The sequence below is a fragment of the Coregonus clupeaformis genome, chromosome 27 (genome assembly GCF_020615455.1).
Source record: "Coregonus clupeaformis isolate EN_2021a chromosome 27, ASM2061545v1, whole genome shotgun sequence".
Classification (NCBI taxonomy): Eukaryota; Metazoa; Chordata; class Actinopteri; order Salmoniformes; family Salmonidae; genus Coregonus; species Coregonus clupeaformis.
Window position 1 is genome coordinate 34,500,490 of NC_059218.1, and position 19,509 is coordinate 34,519,998.

General features: G+C 44.2%; 1 protein-coding gene across 3 annotated transcripts; it reads left to right on the top strand.

The window, feature by feature from the left end:
- Positions 1-132: 132 nt before the first annotated feature.
- On the top strand, positions 133-19,379 carry LOC121541878 (WD repeat-containing protein 44-like). Of its 3 annotated transcripts, none has more exons than XM_041851231.2 (20): positions 133-706; positions 1,174-1,207; positions 1,695-1,772; positions 10,468-11,071; positions 11,357-11,481; positions 11,771-11,863; positions 11,999-12,135; positions 13,949-14,032; positions 14,154-14,260; positions 14,402-14,553; positions 14,714-14,852; positions 14,947-15,020; positions 15,196-15,306; positions 15,407-15,529; positions 15,665-15,856; positions 15,987-16,088; positions 17,954-18,069; positions 18,159-18,286; positions 18,392-18,538; positions 18,686-19,379. In XM_041851231.2, exons 1-20 carry the CDS (start codon positions 633-635, stop codon positions 18,772-18,774), a joined length of 2,709 nt encoding a protein of 902 aa, XP_041707165.2. In that variant the 5' UTR covers positions 133-632; the 3' UTR covers positions 18,775-19,379. The 3 variants fall into 3 exon arrangements, with proteins under 3 accessions (XP_041707165.2, XP_041707166.2, XP_041707167.2); XM_041851232.2 differs by having other exon boundaries at positions 135-706; positions 14,947-15,011; XM_041851233.2 differs by having other exon boundaries at positions 138-413.
- The last annotated feature ends 130 nt before the right edge of the window (positions 19,380-19,509 follow it).

Sequence of the window (19,509 nt, forward strand, 5' to 3'; positions counted from 1 at the left end):
AATTGGTTCGATGAACCACAATCTTTCCTGCAGACCTGAAGACTTCACACACTTGTAATCAAAGGACAGCAGGCGTGAACACAAAACAAGAGAAGAGAAGGAGAAGAGAGGAGGGGTCTTGGAAGCTGTCAGATAAATTATCGCGAGATTTCCGTATGCATTATAATTATTTTGGGGCGTTCTTCCTTGTTTGTGATTACACTAGCTAGCTATGTTTGGCTTGGCTGCAGCCCCCTTTTTTGTGTGAGGAAGACGGGGATGGGCAGTCGTTTTTATCGTTAGACCTTTAGTTCGGAGTATTTATTTATGAATTGATTCAAGAAACTTGGTAGTTAGCTAGGTTAAAACTAGCGTTAACTAACGTCGTTAGCTAGCTGGTTACGTTAGCAGCCAGGAGTACCTAGTACACACAGGTGAGTGGCCTCTCCCATGTATTAGCTAGTAGCAACATATGGGTGTATCCTAGCGAAATAAGTGAGTTTTCAGTCGAGGACCTTTTTATTTGCTGCACAAATTGGAAGTCTTCATCACTTCGAACCGAACACATCTAAATATTGCAGCGATTTCCCTTATCGTAGAGGCCCTGCATGCATCTAAACTATCTAGCTAGCTAGTTCACGTTAGTTAGCTAAATGGCGTCAGATAGTGACACAGAGGAATTCTACGATGCTGCTGAAGACGTACATTTTACTCCATCTCCTAAATTGTAAGTGACATTTCTACTTACAGCTATGTATGTGTATATGCTGTGATTGGTATTGAAACATTCTCAGCTATGAAGATGATGCTGGCCATTGAATTGCACCATATGTTAGCAAGAGATAACATTATTTAGTTCATACATTCAGTGTTTCTTCTGTAGCTAATAAAGGAACAACATTAGTTATCATTATTTGACAACAATAATAACAACGACGATGCCATCTGTCTGGATGATTTTGCCTGGTCTTACTCTACTCCCATCTTTTTAACGAGGCAAAGGTTGTGTGGAGATCAATTGCCCAAGTCTACCTTACACTTGGACCCCTATATTGTCATTGTTTTCACGATGACAATATAGGGGTCAAAGTGTAAGGCAGAGAGAAGTCTGATTGATGTCTTTTTGACACACACGCAACCATATCAGGACTAGTCTTGTGACTAACAGACTTTCATGTCTTTTTTATTGCTTAGGACACCAACAAAGTTTGTTCTTCCCACACCTCAGGTATGTCTTCTTCTTACTAGCATTTTACAGTTTTGAACATTTGTTTCTAACAACCATCTCTTTAAAGAGTGAAGTTTAACTTTGGATTGCCATATCAAAGACTGTAACCCAGAGTGTTGGTTTTAGTCTAATCATTACTTAAAAGGCATAGCTGCTGGAGACTTTGGGTAACTACTTTCAAATGAGCTAGAGGATGGCCTTTAAGAGCTCTATTGAGGTGAAAGTTAACCCAAAACACAGCTTTACCTGGGATTGTTTGCAATAAGCAGTTTGCTACTGCACGTCCTGAGTTGCCAGTGAAGTTGTGTTTTAAAGACTCTATTCAGGACATTGTCATCTCATTTACTAGTAAAATATTACAAAACATGAGCACATCCCAGCATCTTAAAGTGTGTGGATGCACTGTATGAGGTGCTAGTTTATAGAAGTATAGAGTGTTTGATTCTCCCTTTCAGTCTCCTTGTACCTTCGCTTTGTGTTCCTGCAGGGGGTGGTAGAGAGCCCACCAGAGGACGTGGCTGTTGGGCTGGCCCCACCTGAGGTACGCCAAGATGACTCCATCCAGGTATTCCCTCCTTATCTTCAAATCTACGCTAATGCTCATTAATCCCTATACAGATGGGGCATTGTGATTGTCATTATGAAAAAAGTGTTGTTTTATTCCCTGTGATTTGTTTATAGTCACTGAGCCCCTAAGTATGTGTTGTTCATGTCTAAATGTTTATTTTTTTATGGTGGCTGGGTTCTGGGCTTTATGTAAATGTGGCTAGTCTGTCACTGTTCTATGGAGTCACTGCCAGTGAGGGGTGTATCACACCACTAAGTGGTCTAGGTCATTAAAGGGGAACTGCACCTGTGTTTTGGCTTGCTCCTCAATAAATGCTGGCGGCCATGACGGAAGCCAAACGTGAGTTGGCTTGGGGGTGTGGTTTGATGTGGGTGTTTCTTGACACACCCTTCTGTCAGAACCTTGCCCGCAACTGTTTCCCCGCACTCAATCGCATCAAACAAACCTCCTGCAGGTTGAGTTCAACAACTACAGGCAGATGTATGGTGAGATGCCGGAGGAAGCTTTGAATAGGTCAGTAGCCTACAGAGTAATATGAGAAGAATGCAATTTCTGAATTTATGTAGATATTCTAAACGAAGTGTTTTGATAACTTTCAAATGTAGTAACAGGTCCATGTAGAATAAACATAATAACATAGAAGCAGTGTTCTGCTAATATAACAATGTGCATCTTTCATTGTCATTCCCAGTCGATACACATACTGTGCCTATTGGCATTTTGTTTCGTAGTAATGGGGCTACCTTGGCAAATTTGAATGCGGAGTGCCAAGTCTCTCTCCATTCAGAGACATCAGTATCAAGCCCGTTTGTCAGTCTGGACCATCAAGTCTCCATGTGCTGGCTCCATACATGTTTCTGTGAACACAGTCACTGTTCTATTACCAATGACAGTTAGGATAGGATAGGTAATATCTGACTGACAAACAAACAGGTACTGTGTCGAAGTTTGAACAGGTCAGATAAAACCTACCCTGTTATAGTCTCCCCATCAAATGACTGAGGCTGCCGTCTGGCAAAAGCATCTCCAGTCCATCTGCAGAAATAGGCAGAGTTCATCAGTGATACATGGAATGAAAAGGGTGTTGCTATTACTGGACATTTGTGCTATACTGAATTATTAGTAATCACCTCATTGTGGATGTGTTGAGTGCCAGGTCTCGTGTATCTGTGAACACATACAGTGCCTTCAGAGAGTATTCATAACCCTTAACTTATTCCACATTTTGTTTTGTTACAGCCTGAATAAAAAAATGATTAAATATGTTTTTTTCATTTTAGCAAATTTATTGAAAATGAAATACAGAAATATCTCATTTACATAGGTTTTCACACTCCTGAGTTAATACTTTGTAGAAGCACCTTTGGCAACAATTACAGTGGTGAGTCTTTCTGGGAAAGTCTCTAAGAGCTTTCCACACCTGGATTGTGCAACATTTTCCCATTATTATTTTCAACATTCTTCAAACTCTGTCAAATTGGTTGTTGATCATTAGTAGACAACCATTTTCAGGTCTTACCATAGATTTTCAAGTAGATTTAAGTAAAAACTTTAAGTCGGCCACTCAGGAACATTCACTGTCTACTTGATAAGCAACGCCAGTATATATTTGGCCTTGTGTTTTAAGTTATTGTTCTGCTGAAAGGTGAATTCATCTCCCAGTGTCTGGTGGAAAGCAGACTAAACCAGGCCTTCCTCTAGGATTTTGTCTGTGCTTGGCTCCATTCCGTTTCTTTTTTTATCCTGAAAACTCCCTAGTCTGTAACGATTACAAGCATACCCATAACATTTTTACATTTTAGTCATTTAGCAGACGCTCATATCCAGAGCGACTTACAGGAGCAATTAGGGTTAAGTGCCTTGCTCAAGGGCACATCAACAGATTTTTCACCTAGTCGGCTTGGGGATTAGAACCAGCAACCTTTCGGTTACTGGCACAACGCTCTTAACCACTAAGCTACCTGCCGCCCCATAACATGATGCAGCCACCATTATGCATGAAAATATGGCGAGTGGTACTCAGAAATGTGTTGTATTGGATTTGCCCCAAACATAACACTTTGTATTCAGGACAAAAACAAATATTGCTTTCCCACATTCTTTGCAGTATTAATTTAGTGCCTTTTTGTAAACAGGATGCATGTTTTGGAATATTTTTTATTCTGTACAGGCTTCCTTCTTTTCATTCTGTCAATTAGGTTAGTATTGTGGAGTAACTACAATGTTGTTGATCCATCCTCAAATTTCTCCTATCCCAGCCAATAAACTATGTAACTGTTTTAAAGTCACCATTGGCCTCATGGTGAAATCACTGAGCGGTTTTCCTTCTTCTCCGGCAACTGAGTTAGGTAGGATGCCTGTATCTTTGTAGTGACTGGGTGTATTGATACACCGTCCAAGGTGTATTTAATACCTTCACCATGAAGAGCACCATGCATTCTACCAATGGGTGCTCTTCTTTGCGAGGCATTAGAAAACCTCCCTGGTTTTTGTGGTTGAATATGTTTGAAATTCACTGCTCAGGACAAAGGAGATGATTGTGGACTACAGGAAAAAGAAGAGGACCGAGCACGCCCCCATTCTCATCGACGGGGCTGTAGTGGAGCAGGTTAAGAGCTTCAAGTTCCTTGGTGTCCACATCACCAACAAACTAACATGGTCCAAGTACACCAGGACAGTCATGAAGAGGGCATGACAAAACCTATTCCCCCCCTAAGGAGACTGAAAATATTTGGCATGGGTCCTTAAAAGGTTCTACAGCTGCACCATCGAGAGCATCCTGACTGGTTGCATCAATGCCTGGTATGGCAACTGCTCGGCCTCCGACCGCAAGGCACTACAGAGGGTAGTGCGTACAGCCCAGTACATCACTGGTGCCAAGCTTCCTGCCATCCAGGACCTCTATACAAGGCGGTGTCAGAGGAAGGCCCTCAAAATTGTCAAAGACTCCAGCCACCCTAGTCATAGACTGTGCTCTCTGCTACCGCACGGCAAGCGGTACCGGAGCGCCAAGTCTAGATCCAAGAGGCTCCTGAACATCTAATCAAATGGCTACCCAGACTATTTGCATTGCCCCCCCCCCCCCCTTTATGCTGCTGCTACTCTCTGTTTATTACCTATGCATAGTCACTTTACCTACATGTACATATTACCTTAATTATCTCGACTAACCGGTGCTCCCGCACATTGATTTGGTACCGGTACCCCCTGTATATAGCCTCGCTATTGTTCTTTTTACTGCTGCTCTTTATTTGTTACTTTTATTTTGTATTTTTTTTGTGTGATTTTGTTTTTTTGGTATTCTTTCTAACAGGAAAAACAGGGTCAACGATTGTCATCATCCTTCAATTATAAACATAGCTCGAGAAATAACAATCTCGTTTGGAAGCTAATTCTATGCTTTACAGACTGACTGGCTCCAGATTGGATTAGATTCAGGCCGGTGATGCCGTTACACTATGCAACCAACTGTGACATATTTTGCTATGGCACTGGGTTAGTTTGAGTTTGTTGCTGCTAGTTAGTACACTGTTGTAGTCAGACATGAGTTATGTAGTACCACCAGAGCTGCATCCAATATGTATTTGTGCCCTAGACATGGGTTGCACCTCGGAGGCTAATGTTAAGGTTTCGTCTAATTTACACTATTAGTGACATGGAAATACCATGACATGGCTAAAGTAGGCAAATAATTAGGAGGAAACAACTTTGCCATATTATGTCCTCAAATTTACTTTAGAGAGTTGCCAAAGTTACCATTACTGTTACTAAATCAAATCAAATATCAAATTGTATTTGTCACGTGCCGAATACAACAGCTGTAGACCTTACTGTGAAATGCTCACTTACAAGGCCTTAGCCAACAATGCAGTTTTCAGAAAATGGAGTAAATTTTTTTTTTTACTAAAGTAAAAAAAAAAAGTAACAATAACGAGGCTATATACAGGTGGTACCTGTACCGAGTCAATGTGCGGAGGTACAGCTAATTGAGGTAATTTGTACATGTAGGTAGGGGTAAAGTGACTATGCATAGATAATAAACAGCGAGTAGCAGCAGTGTACAAACAAAGTGCGGGGGGGTGGTGTGTCTATGCAAATAGTCCGGGTGGCCATTTGATTAATTGTTCAGCAGTCTTATGGCTTGGGGGTAGAAGCTGTTAAGGAGCCTTTTGGACCTAGACTTATGGCTCCGGTACCGCTTGCCGTGCGGTAGCAGAGAGAACACTCTATGACCTGGGTGACTGGAGTCTTTGACCATTTTTTGGGCCTTCCTCTGACACCACCTAGTATATAGGTCATGGATGGCAGGAAGCTTGGCCCCAGTGATGCACAGGGCCGTACACACTTCCCTCTGTAGCGCCTTACAGTCGGATGCTGAGCAGTCGCCATACAAGGCGGTGACGCAACTGGTCAGGATGCTCTCGATGGTGCAGCTGTAGAACGTTTTGAGGATCTGGGGACCCATGCCAAATCTTTTCAGTCTCCTGAGGGGGAATAGGCGTTGTCGTGCCCTTCTTAATTTAATTTTTTATTTCACCTTTATTTAACCAGGTAAGCCAGTTGAGAACAAGTTCTCATTTACAACTGCGACCTGGCCAAGATAAAGCAAAGCAGTGCGATTTAAAAACAACAACACAGAGTTGCATATGGAATAAACAAAACGTACAGTCAATAACACAATAGAAAATCTATATACAGTGTGTGCAAATGTAGTAAGTTATGGAGGTATGGCAATAAATAGGCCATAGTGCAAAATAATTACAATTTAGTATTAACACTGGAGTGATAGATGTGCTGAAGATGATGTGCAAATAGAGATACTGGGGTGCAAATGAGCAAAATAAATAACAATATGGGGATGAGGTAGTTGGGTGGGCTAATTACAGATGGGCTGTGTACAGGTGCAGTGATCGGTAAGCTGCTCTTGACAACTGATGCTTAAAGATAGTGAGGGAGATAAGTGTCTCCAGCGTCAGAGATTTTTGCAGTTCATTCCAGTCATTTGCAGCAGAGAACTGGAAGGTATGGCGGCCAAAGGAGGTGTTGGCTTTGGGGATGACCAGTGAGATATACCTCCTTCACGACTGTCTTGGTGTGTTTGGACCATGATAGTTCGTTGGTGATGTGGACACCAAAGAACTTGAAGCTCTCGACCTGCTCCACTATAGCCCCGTTGATGTGAATGGGGGCCTGTTCGGCCCTCCTTTTCCTGTAGCCCACGATCAGCACCTTCGTCTTGCTCATGTTGAGGGAGAGCTTGTTTTCCTGGCACCACATTTCCAGGTCTTTGACCTCCTTCCTATAGGCTGTCTTATCGTTGTCGGTGATCAGACCTACCACCGTTGTGTCGTCGGCAAACTTAATGATGGTGTTGGAGTCGTGCTTGGCCACGCAGTCGTGGGTGAACAGGGAGTACAGGAGGGGACTAAGCATGCACCCCTGAGGGGCCCCTGTGTTGAGGATCAGCGTGGTAGATGTGTTGTTGCCTACCCTTACCACCTGGGGGTGGCCCGTCAGGAAGTCCAGGATCCAGTGGCAGAGGGAGTTTAGTCCCAGGGTCCTTAGCTTAGTGATGAGCTTTGTGGGCACTATGGTGTTGAACGCTGAGCTGTAGTCAATGAAAAGCATTCTCACATAGGTGTTCCTTTTGTCCAGGTGGGAAAGGGCAGTGTGGAGTGCAATTGATTGTGTCATCTGTGGATCGTTGGGGCAATATGCGAATTGGAGTGGGTCTAGGGTTTCTGGGATGATGGTGTTGTGAGCCATGACCAGCCTTTCAAAGCACTTCATGGCTACCGATGTGAGTGCCACGGGGCGGTAGTCATTTAGGCAGGTTACCTTCGCGTTCTTGAGCACACGGACTATGGTGGTCTGCTTGAAACATGTAGTTATTACAGACTCAGTCAGGGAGAGGTTGAAAATGTCACTGAAGACACTTGCCAGTTGGTCTGCGCATGCTCTGAGGACACGTCCTGGTAATCCGTCTGGCCCCACGGCCATGTGAATGTTGACCTGTTTAAAGGTCTTGCTCACATTGGCTATGGAGAGCATGATCAAAGCTCGTAAAATACGGTGGTCCCCTCAGTCTTAGTCTTAGTTAACTGGCTAAAGATATACAGCATCTAAAGTCAATCTGGCGACATCACAATTATGACAAAAGGATTTCCTACTAATTATTTGCTTTCTTGTGAAATGTTATCGTGTTTCTAAGACAAATCTGAGTTTTATTGTGATAGGCTAACGTTAGCCAGCTAGAAATGATAGTGATCATGGTTATCAAAATATACATAACTACCAGTCTATGGTCTAGATACCGGTATACTCACCACCACTGCTCCGGGGACCAACTAACTCCAACCACCTATTCTGCATGATGGCGTCCTTCGGCAGGGCATAGTTGGTCAATCCATATAGGGCTTTTCAGTCACAAACGACCGTGATCCTTTGAACGCATTGGGGGCAATGAAATAACGGCTCCCCATGGAGGGGGTTCGTTTTTCTGGCCTGGGTTAACCCGGTGGGAGGAGTTTGAACAGAGTGAAAAGTGAATGCACTTGGCTCCCAGGCGTGAGCCAAGTTCCCCGCTCTGGTCGACGGTGAAGTCGGCTCAAAACAAAAGGGACGTAATCAAGCATGTGGAGTGATGAGGAGGATTCTGTGTTTTCACATGGAAAAGTGATTGCTTTGATAAAAACGCTTTATCTGCTTTGTCAATGAAAACTAGTTAAATTCAAACATTTTATGGAAAAAATATTTTTCTGTTTCTCAATGATTCTATTTACACTTTGTAGTCAATTTTGACACTATAATAAATGTTTCTGACTCGTATTGATGCCACATAGGCCGTTTTCAAAGGGATTAGTTGGTTTTTAGGGGCAGTCGCTCTTTAAGATCAACGCACACAGCCCCTCAACGTGTCTGTCTGTAATCCTTCTCTGCATCCCTCTTTCAAGTGTGGGGAAAGCCCCCAATGCTGTTTATCAGAGAATACAGTGCATTTGGAAAGTATTCAGACCCCTTCATTTTGTTACATTACAGCCTTATTGTAAAGTAGATTTTTTAAAAATGTATATATAATGCTCAATCTACACACAATACCCCATAATGACAAAGCAAAAACAGGTTTTAGAAAATTTTGCTTATTTATAAAAAAAAATAAAAGCAAATATTACATTTACATAAGTATTCAGACCCTTTACTCAGTACTTTGTTGAAGCACCTTAGGAAGCGATTACAGCCTCTAGTCTTCTTGGGTATGACGCTACAAGCTTGGCACACCTGTATTTGGGGAGTTTCTCCAATTCTTCTCTGCAGATCCTCTCAAGCTCTGTCAGGTTGGATGGGGAGCATCGCTGCACAGCTCTTTTCAGGTCTCTCCAGAGATGTTAGATCGGGTTCAAGTCCGGGCTCTGGCTGGGCCACTCAAGGACATTCAGAGACTTGTCCTGAAGCCACTGCTGCGTTGTCTTTGCTGTGTGCTTAGGGTTGTTGTCCTGTTGGAAGGTGAACCTTCACCCCAGTCTGAGATCCTGAGCACTCTGAAGTAGGTTTTCATCAAGGATCTCTCTGTACTTTGCTCTGTTCATCTTTCCCGCGATCCTGACTAGTCTCCCAGTCCCTGCTACTGAAAAACATCCCCACAGCATTATGCTGCCACCACCATGCTTCACCGTAGGGATGGTGCCAGGTTTTCTCCAGACGTGACGCTTGCCATTCAGGCCAAAGAGTTCAATCTTGGTTTCATCAGACCAGAGAATCTTGTTTCTCATGGTCAGAGTCCTTTAGGTGCCTTTTGGCAAACTCCAAGCGGGCTGTTATGTGCCTTTTACTGAGGAGTGGCTTCCGTCGGGCCACTCTACCATAAAGGCCTGATTGGTGGAGTGCTGCAGAGATGGTTGTCCTTCTGAAAGGTTCTCCCATCTCCACAGAGGAACTCTGGAGCGCTGTCAGAGTGACCATTGGGTTCTTGGTCACCTCCCTGTCGAAGGCCCTTCTCCCCCGATTGCTCAGTTTGACCGGGAGGCCAGCTCTAGGGAGAGTCTTGGTGGTTCCAAACTTCTTCCATTTAAGAATCATGGAGGCCATTGTGTTCTTGGGGACATTCAATGATGCAGAAATGTTTTGGGACCCTTCCCCAGATCTGTGCCTCGACACAATCCTGTCTCGGAGCTCTACGGACAATTCCTTCGACCTCATGGCTTGGTTTTTGCTCTGACATGCACTGTCAACTGTGGGACCTTTTATATAGACAGGATTTGGAAAGGCACACACATGTCCAATCAATTGAATTTACCACAGGTGGACTCCAATCAAGTTGTAGAAACCTCAAGGATGATCAATGGAAACCGGATGCACTTGAGCTTAATTTCGATTCTCATAGCAAAAGGTCTGAATACTTATGTAAATAAGGTATTTCTGTTTTCTATCTGTAATACATTTGCCAAAATTTCTGAACCTGTTTTCGCTTTGTCATTATGGGGTATAGTGTGTAGATTGAGGAAAAAATATGTTAATCAATTTTAGAATAAGGCTGTAACATAACAAAATGTGGAAAAAGTTAAGGGGTCTGAATACTTTCCGAATGCACTGAACACTGCTAGGACCACACAATACTAGGACAAACTCCTCATTAGAGGAACATCCTGTTTCACTTCTGATGATTTTTTCATCTGTGATGTCTTGTTCCTCCTAGATCATCGACAGCATCATTGAGGAGAGCCAGAAGGGAAGTGTGGCGGAGGAGGCTCTGCTGATGGGAGAGAGGGATGTTGATACAAGGTCAGAGTCAGAGGTGAAGAAGGAGAATGAGGCCCCTGTAGAACCAGAGCATCCTGCTGTGGAACCTCAGCCTGTGGTTGAGAGATCAGAGCAGCCTCAGGAACAGCAGGGAGTGTGTTCCATGGCTCTCCCAGACATCCCCGGCCCGTCGTCTGGGTCACAGGAGCACGTCCAGCCCCCAGACATCACCAGCACCCTGGGGCAGGGCCAGAGTCAACCAGACCTCCCTGACCCGCCACGGGTGTCTGCAGAGGACAGGGAGCAGATACCAGCAGACATCCTAGACCAGGTCCCCTTCACAGACAAGAAGCCGGCTGACTCCACCGACCCTGGGCCTTCTAAACCCCCACGGCAATTCACTGTAGAGCCTGACATTGTGGCCAGCACCAAGAAGCCTCCACCCTCACGCCCACCCCCTCCCAGCGGAGCTCCTCCTCCACGACCGCCTCCCCCATCCCGACCTGCTCTACCCCTCAGCAAGAAGTCCCAGGAGTGTATGAGTCCCACAGGACTGGAAGGTAAATAACGCTGTTCTTGTTTCTCCACACACCCAATAGCATAAGGTCAATAGACTGAATGCTGATATGCATGTCAATAAAAAAAAATCCTGCATAGAGTAAATACATTGTGCTTAACACATTGACCTCTCATAACTGTTCTCACAAATGTTCACTTCTGTCCCCACACCTACTAATGATAATTTCTATTAATATTAAGGTTTTAGGTAATTTTATTGTTTAACCATGGAGACTAGGTTACTGTGTTGACCTTTGACCCTGCATGTCTGCTGTGTGATTGGCCAGTGTGTGCAGAGGAGCCGTGTGGCCTGGTGTCTCCCAGTAGCACAGTGAGAGGCATCACCAAGGATCTGCAGCACTCTCTGGACATGGCCAGCGCCACCAGTGGGGACAAGGTGGTCACAGCACAGGTCAGTGGTCATTTGTTTCCCATGCTTTCCATTGGCACAGTGCACAGGTCAACTAATTGTTGCCCAGGAAGCTAATGTACTGTATATATTATTCTGCACTTGGTGAACACTTTGTCCTGACGAAGACCCAGTTTCGGGTTAAAATGTTCTCCTTTTCTGATTAAACACTTTGGGAGCAACATACCAGTGTGTGGATTTACTTTTTGTTCTATGTTCTCCTCTTTCAACAGGCCTTTAACAATTTTGAATACCCCTTTCTCTTAGTTAATTTGTGTGTGTGTTCCCACAGGAGAATGAGGATGAGCAGGCATCCGGTCCCATTGATGACTCTCTAGGTCCTCAGCGCCCACGCTCCAACTCTGGTAGAGAGCTGACAGATGAGGTACATATCCTCGTCTCTGTATCTTCCATTCATCCAGCCATCAGCTCCTTTTGTACAGGTTCTTCTGTCTACACATACCCTTTTTGAGTGTTTGTGTTTCAAATTCATTGATTGGCTGTGTTATCTCTGTAATAGGAGATCCTGGCGAGTGTGATGATCAAGAATCTGGACACTGGGGAGGAGATCCCTCTGATCCAGGCAGAGGAGAAGCTTCCTACAGGGATCAACCCACTCACATTACACATCATGAGGAGGACTAAGGAGTACATCACGTAAGAACTGCTCTCCTATTACTTCAAATAGTTTAATATCTCATGGGCTCACACCAATCCCTGGTATATGGTAAAAAAACGTACAGCTACTGTATACAGTGGGGGAAAAAAGTATTTAGTCAGCCACCAATTGTGCAAGTTCTCCCACTTAAAAAGATGAGAGGCCTGTAATTTTCATCATAGGTACATGTCAACTATGACAGACAAAATGAGAAAAAAAAATCCAGAAAATCACATTGTAGGATTTTTAATGAATTTATTTGCAAATTATGGTGGAAAATAAGTATTTGGTCAATAACAAAAGTTTCTCAATATTTTGTTATATACCCTTTGTGTGCAATGACACAGGTCAAACGTTTTCTGTAAGTCTTCACAAGGTTTTCACACACTGTTGCTGGTATTTTGGCCCATTCCTCCATGCAGATCTCCTCTAGAGCAGTGATGTTTTGGGGGCTGTCGCTGGGCAACACGGACTTTCAACTCCCTCCAAAGATTTTCTATGGGGGTTGAGATCTGGAGACTGGCTAGGCCACTCCAGGACCTTGAAATGCTTCTTACGAAGCCACTCCTTCGTTGCCCGGGCGGTGTGTTTGGGATCATTGTCATGCTGAAAGACCCAGCCACGTTTCATCTTCAATGCCCTTGCTGATGGAAGGAGGTTTTCACTCAAAATCTCACGATACATGGCCCCATTCATTCTTTCCTTTACACGGATCAGTCGTCCTGGTCCCTTTGCAGAAAAACAGCCCCAAAGCATGATGTTTCCACCCCCATGCTTCACAGTAGGTATGGTGTTCTTTGGATGCAACTCAGCATTCTTTGTCCTCCAAACACGACGAGTTGAGTTTTTACCAAAAAGTTCTATTTTGGTTTCATCTGACCATATGACATTCTCCCAATCCTCTTCTGGATCATCCAAATGCACTCTAGCAAACTTCCGATGGGCCTGGACATGTACTGGCTTAAGCAGGGGGACACGTCTGGCACTGCAGGATTTGAGTCCCCTGGCGGCGTAGTGTGTTACTGATGGTAGGCTTTGTTACTTTGGTCCCAGCTCTCTGCAGGTCATTCACTAGGTCCCCCCCGTGTGGTTCTGGGATTTTTGCTCACCGTTCTTGTGATCATTTTGACCCCACGGGGTGAGATCTTGCGTGGAGCCCCAGATCGAGGGAGATTATCAGTGGTCTTGTATGTCTTCCATTTCCTAATAATTGCTCCCACAGTTGATTTCTTCAAACCAAGCTGCTTACCTATTGCAGATTCAGTCTTCCCAGCCTGGTGCAGGTCTACAATTTTGTTTCTGGTGTCCTTTGACAGCTCTTTGGTCTTGGCCATAGTGGAGTTTGGAGTGTGACTGTTTGAGGTTGTGGACAGGTGTCTTTTATACTGATAACAAGTTCAAACAGGTGCCATTAATACAGGTAACGAGTGGAGGACAGAGGAGCCTCTTAAAGAAGAAGTTACAGGTCTGTGAGAGCCAGAAATCTTGCTTGTTTGTAGGTGACCAAATACTTATTTTCCACCATAATTTGCAAATAAATTCATAAAAAATCCTACAATGTGATTTTTCTGGATTTTTTTTTCTAATTTTGTCTGTCATAGTTGACGTGTACCTATGATGAAAATTACAGGCCTCTCTCATCTTTTTAAGTGGGAGAACTTGCACAATTGGTGGCTGACTAAATACTTTTTTCCCCCACTGTATATTCATTCCCCTGTGCTAACAGATTGCTTTGGTAAGGATATAGTGGGCAGCACTCCCATACAGCACTGCAAAAGAAGATGTCACTGTTTGTTCCTTTTTTCCTGTCAGGAATGATGCAGCACAGTCCGATGATGATGACAGGGTCCAGGCTCCGCTGACCGACACAGACGGAGGGAAGTTGAAACAGAAAACGTAAGAGCTGGAACAGTGCCCTGCCTCATGCTGTGGTTACGGTCTTTCCTCTCTGCTGCTGTGACAGAGCCTGTGATGAAGTCCATGGAGTTTTATGTCTCCTCTGTCTTCACTCCCCCAGCACACGGCTGAAGAAGTTCCTGGGCAAGTCTGTGAAGAGGGCCAAGCATCTGGCTGAGGAGTATGGGGAGAAGGCCGTCAACAAGGTGAAGAGTGTCCGTGATGAAGGTATGCCCTCCCCCACAGCCCTCCCCCACCCCAATCACATGCCTGCTTGTTTTCATGATGGACATCCTTTTGTATTTGCTCTTTGTCAGTTGGTCAGTAGTGTTGCTGCTGTTTAGTCTCACTGCGTGGTTGTTGTCTCAGTGTTCCATAACGACCAGGATGACCCATCGTCCAGTGACGATGAGGGGATGCCCTACACCCGGCCTGTCAAGTTCAAGGCAGCCCACAGCTTCAAGGGCCCCTTCGACTTTGATCAGGTCAAGGTGGTCCAGGACCTGAGCGGAGAGCACATGGTAAGATTGTGTGTGTTTTGAGTGTATGTTAATGTGTCAGTGCTTTCTTTCCATTAAACAATCAACTACTGCCATGACTGAAGCATATGTTACCATGAATGTGGATGTAAAACTTGAGTATATGTATATTTGCCAAACGCTTGTTCTGTTGTGCCCTCAGGGTGCAGTGTGGACCATGAAGTTCTCTCACTGCGGCAGGCTGTTGGCGACAGCAGGCCAGGACAACGTGGTGCGAATCTGGGTTCTGAAAAATGCCTTTGACTACTTCAACAACATGAGGGCAAAGTACAACACTGAAGGTAGGTAGTTTCTCTCTCTACCTCACCTTTGGTAAATGTAATGCTTGTTTGGTGGGTTCTTCATGGTTTTCCCCTTATGTTCTCTCTCAACCAGGTCGTGTGTCGCCCTCTCCCTCTCAGGAAAGCCTGTGTTCCTCCAAATCAGACACGGATGGTGGGGTGAGTAAGGTTAGGACCCGTCTGTTTTATAATCAGATGCATGGTTTATTTGTGTTAACTCAAACCACTAAAGGAGGAAGTCATATCTCAATCACACCCAGTTGTCTAGAAGGTCTAACTTAACCAGTGTTAACGTTGAGACCTCAGCACCAGTCTGATAGACAACAGTGTCTTCTGTTCCCAGATGAGCAGTGTTCCTGAAGACCCTGAGGACAAGAATCTCCCTTTCCGCCAAGTCCCCTTCTGCAAGTACAAGGGTCATACAGCTGACTTGCTTGACCTGTCCTGGTCAAAGGTGAGACTCCAAAGCCCTTTCCTCCTCCCCGTTTAAAAAAACAACACTCCCAAATGTCTGTACACTGTGTCCTAATATTCCCTGTGTTCTTTGATTTCAGAACTACTTCCTGCTTTCCTCGTCGATGGATAAGACGGTCAGACTGTGGCACATATCCAGGAGAGAGTGTCTATGCTGCTTTCAGCATATTGACTTTGTCACTGCCATCGCTTTCCATCCCAGAGTAAGTGGGCGTCTGTGAGCTTGTGTGCCTTTGTCAGTGCGCGTTTAGGTTTAAGTATGGACCTGTGCAGAGTGAGTTGGCTCTATTTGTGTTCTGAGACTGAGAGCCAGACTAATCATCTGTTATTTCTCCTAGGATGACAGGTACTTCCTGAGTGGCTCTCTGGATGGGAAACTGCGTCTGTGGAACATCCCAGACAAGAAGGTGGCTCTGTGGAACGAGGTGGACGGACAAACACGCCTCATCACTGCTGCCAACTTCTGCCAGAATGGGAAGTACGCTGTCATCGGCACCTACGATGGCCGCTGCATCTTCTACGACACAGAGGTACAGTGGAGGGAGAATTATACACTGTTACTCAAGTTTGAAGGACTAGTGAAGAATCATTATTACATAATTATGAAAATGAGGAACACTGGAAATGGTTCACCATTTCTAATGTTGGTTCTTTTTTCAGCGCCTTAAATACCACACCCAGATCCACGTACGGTCGACCAGAGGCAGGAACCGAGTGGGACGGAAAATCACAGGCATCGAGCCTCTGCCTGGAGAGAACAAGGTATAGCCATGCTCCTGATGAACTTTCCACAGACATGTCTCTCTGGAGATGACATACTAGTGTTCCCACTAAGCTGCGCGCGTGTGTGGGCGTGCAGCTCCCGGGACTGCCGCGCAGAAGAAATATCAGCCCACACAGAGAAGCACAAGATTGAACTTCACTCAACTTTCTCGAGTTTTCCCCCTTAGTTAATAGTGTTAACATTTCCCTTTACTGTGGGAATTGTGATCGAATCAACGCAATATTAGCCACTTTCAATGCAACATACCAAAACAAACTATGCAAGACTTAAGTATGCATAACTAACTACGCAATATATTTTGTTGTAGGCAGAACGCATCGGAGTAGGATTCTATTGCATTGAAACACACGACTCAGCCCTACTCTAGACAGACCGTTGCGGCATAACCAATCAGAGCTGCAGTAGGCCTATATGCAAATAGACCATTGCCATATACAGTGCATTCGGAAAGTATTCAGACCCCTTGACTTTTTCCATATTTTGTTACGTTACAGCCTTATTCTGAAATGGATTAAACATATATATATATATAATCCTCCTTAATCTACATACAATACCCCATAATGACAAAGCGAAAACAGGTTTTTAGACATTTTTACAAATAAAAAACAAATGTATTTACGTAAGTATTCAGAACCTTTGCTATGAGGTCCAGCCAGAGCCCGGACTTGAACCCGGTCGAACATCTCTGGAGAGACCTGAAAATAGCTGTGCAGAGACGCTCCCCATCCAACCTGACAGAGCTTGAGAGGATCTGCAGAGAAGAATGGGAGAAACTCCCCAAATACAGGTGTGCCAAGCTTGTAGCGTCATACCCAAGAAGACTCGAGGCTGTAATTGCTGCCAAAGGTGCTTCAACAAAGTATTGAGTAGAGGGTCTGAATACTTAGGTAAATGTGATATTTCAGGGTTTTTTTTAATATACATTTGCGAAAATGTCTATAAACCTGTTTTTGTTTAGTCATTATGGGGTATTGTGTGTTGATTGATGAGGGGGGGGGGAAACTATTTAATCCATTTTAGAATAAGGCTGTAATGTAACAAAATGTGGAAAAAGTCAAGGGGTCTGAATACTTTCCGAATGCACTGTATGGATCTGTGCCATTCACTTTGAACTGGACTGTTTACAGCGTGAGCGGTCGTGAGTAGATGCGCTTGTTCTGAGATCAAAGCGAGAGCTGCATGTAGCCACGTGTGCACATTTTGTTCATATCCTTTGTTAGTTAGTGAGTTATTAGCCCAGTTATAGCTAATTTGTAGTCAGCAATGGGGGAGTGATTGCTTCCTACAAGAGCACAAAACGAGTAAATTTCGAGACATCTTTGAAAAGTCAGTTAGGTAAAGAGCTTTTTTTGTTGTCTTAAAGGGGTTGTATTTTGAGGCAGGCTTGAATAAGCTAAGTAGCCAATAGGCAGAGGGTTACATCATTTGTCTGATTCTCTGTAATAATGGTATGGGAATAATAATGCATTTTATTTTGTAAAGTGGTTTCTTGCATCAAACACAACATTTTCAGTCACCTCCTTGCCTAAAGGACAAGTGGATGAGCAGGTTAATGTCAAGCCCTGCATGTTTTTTCAAAAGTCTCATGGAATGTAGGCCTACATTGAACACCACACATTGGCTGCTACTGTAGGCTGAATGATAGAACAGCTATCATGTTAAAATGTTATGGGATGCATTTTCTCAATAGTTTTTGATGGTAGGCCACTCTGGTAGGCCTACATTATGATCAAATAGCCAAAGTAGCCTACTTGACCACTGTCTGAAACTAACTTAAAATTAGAGGGTACATTGCTAGTGACAGCTGTCCATTAGCTAAGTCTCTTTATTTTGTTATTAGATTCTGGTAACCTCCAATGACTGCAGGATCCGCCTGTATGACCTAAGGGACCTGTCTCTGTCCATGAAGTACAAGGGTTATGTCAACAGCAGTAGTCAGATCAAAGCCAGCTTCAGGTGAGAACAGCTCCTCCTCAGTCCGCCATGTTGTTCTTCAATGTTGCCGGTAAACAAACCATAAGGAACTGCTTCTCTTTATTTTCCAGCCATGACTATTCATTCATTGTGAGTGGCTCAGAAGACAAGTGTGTGTACATCTGGAGCACCTACCACGACCTGAGCAAGTTTACCTCCGTACGACGAGACCGCAATGACTTCTGGGAGGGAATTAAAGGTACCTAGATACTGTAGTGGTGCTCAGGTCTTTACTGTTGGTGATATGAAACAGTCTAGTTTGATTGTAGTGTCCCTCCACTAAGTCCAGTGTCTTGTCTTTCAGCCCACAATGCAGTAGTGACGTCGGCCATTTTCGCACCCCATCCTAACCTGATCGTCCCCCAGGAGGCAGGGGCAGAGAAAGCGGGGGCTGGGGCCGATGCAGAGTGTAAAAGCTTGGACTCCACTGATTCCGAGACCATTCCCTCAGGTACAGTATGCCGATTTAGATACCCGTTTCTGTATGCTGAGAGACTAATCAGAGGGGCTCCTCATAAAGTGATAGATGGTATGTGTTGAGTGGATAGTAAAACACTTGTATACTTTCAATGCTTAACATGGTATTTCTCTTCCACAGGGGCTCTGAAGACCGATCATACAGAGGTTCTGCTCTCTGCTGACTTCACTGGCGCCATTAAGGTTTTCATCAATGTAAAAAAGTACTGAGCACTTCTGCCTTAAAGGCTTCACCCTGAACATATACTGAACTCTGTCAGTGTACAGTCCTACCATGGAGGCAGAGCAACCCGCTGCCCTACCAATTTTTCTAAAAGCGGCCAATTTTCTACTGGTGAGTGCTCCGGGAGGGAGGTGTTACCCTACGGAGAACAGGGACCCTAAAGTAGAGGATGATGGGAAGGCGGCGGAAGTGAACTGTAAATGGAGGAAGCGGCTCACGAATGTCCTGTCACATTTCTTCTTTTTTTTTTTTTTACACAGAACAAGTGCACTGTTTAAAGTAAAGCAGGTTTGTGAGACTGGATCAGACTGTATAGTAGGACCAGAAACAATCTGGTTAAACAAGTGCAAACTGAGGGGTGGATGGTTAAGACACTAATGTAAGCTTTTTGTCAGTTAAGGGGCACACCGTCTTACTCTGAACTTCACTGCTTTTCTAGTACCCTCTCCTTCTTGCCAGGAATGACACGGTTTTAAAATTAAAACTAAGCATATCTCCAATCATTTTGGTTACAAATCTGTGTCTTTGTCAGTGTTTGTATAATGAAAAATAAAACGGAACCACTTTAAGGATAATGGTTCTCATTTATAAAGTGCTCTCATTGTATTTTTTTCCATCGAGATGAGTGTAAAAACCTTTCAATACTAGTTTCCAATACTGTTTAGAAAGGCTAAATGACTGGACATGACATGTGGTACCCTCAGCTAATCCATTCCCCATCC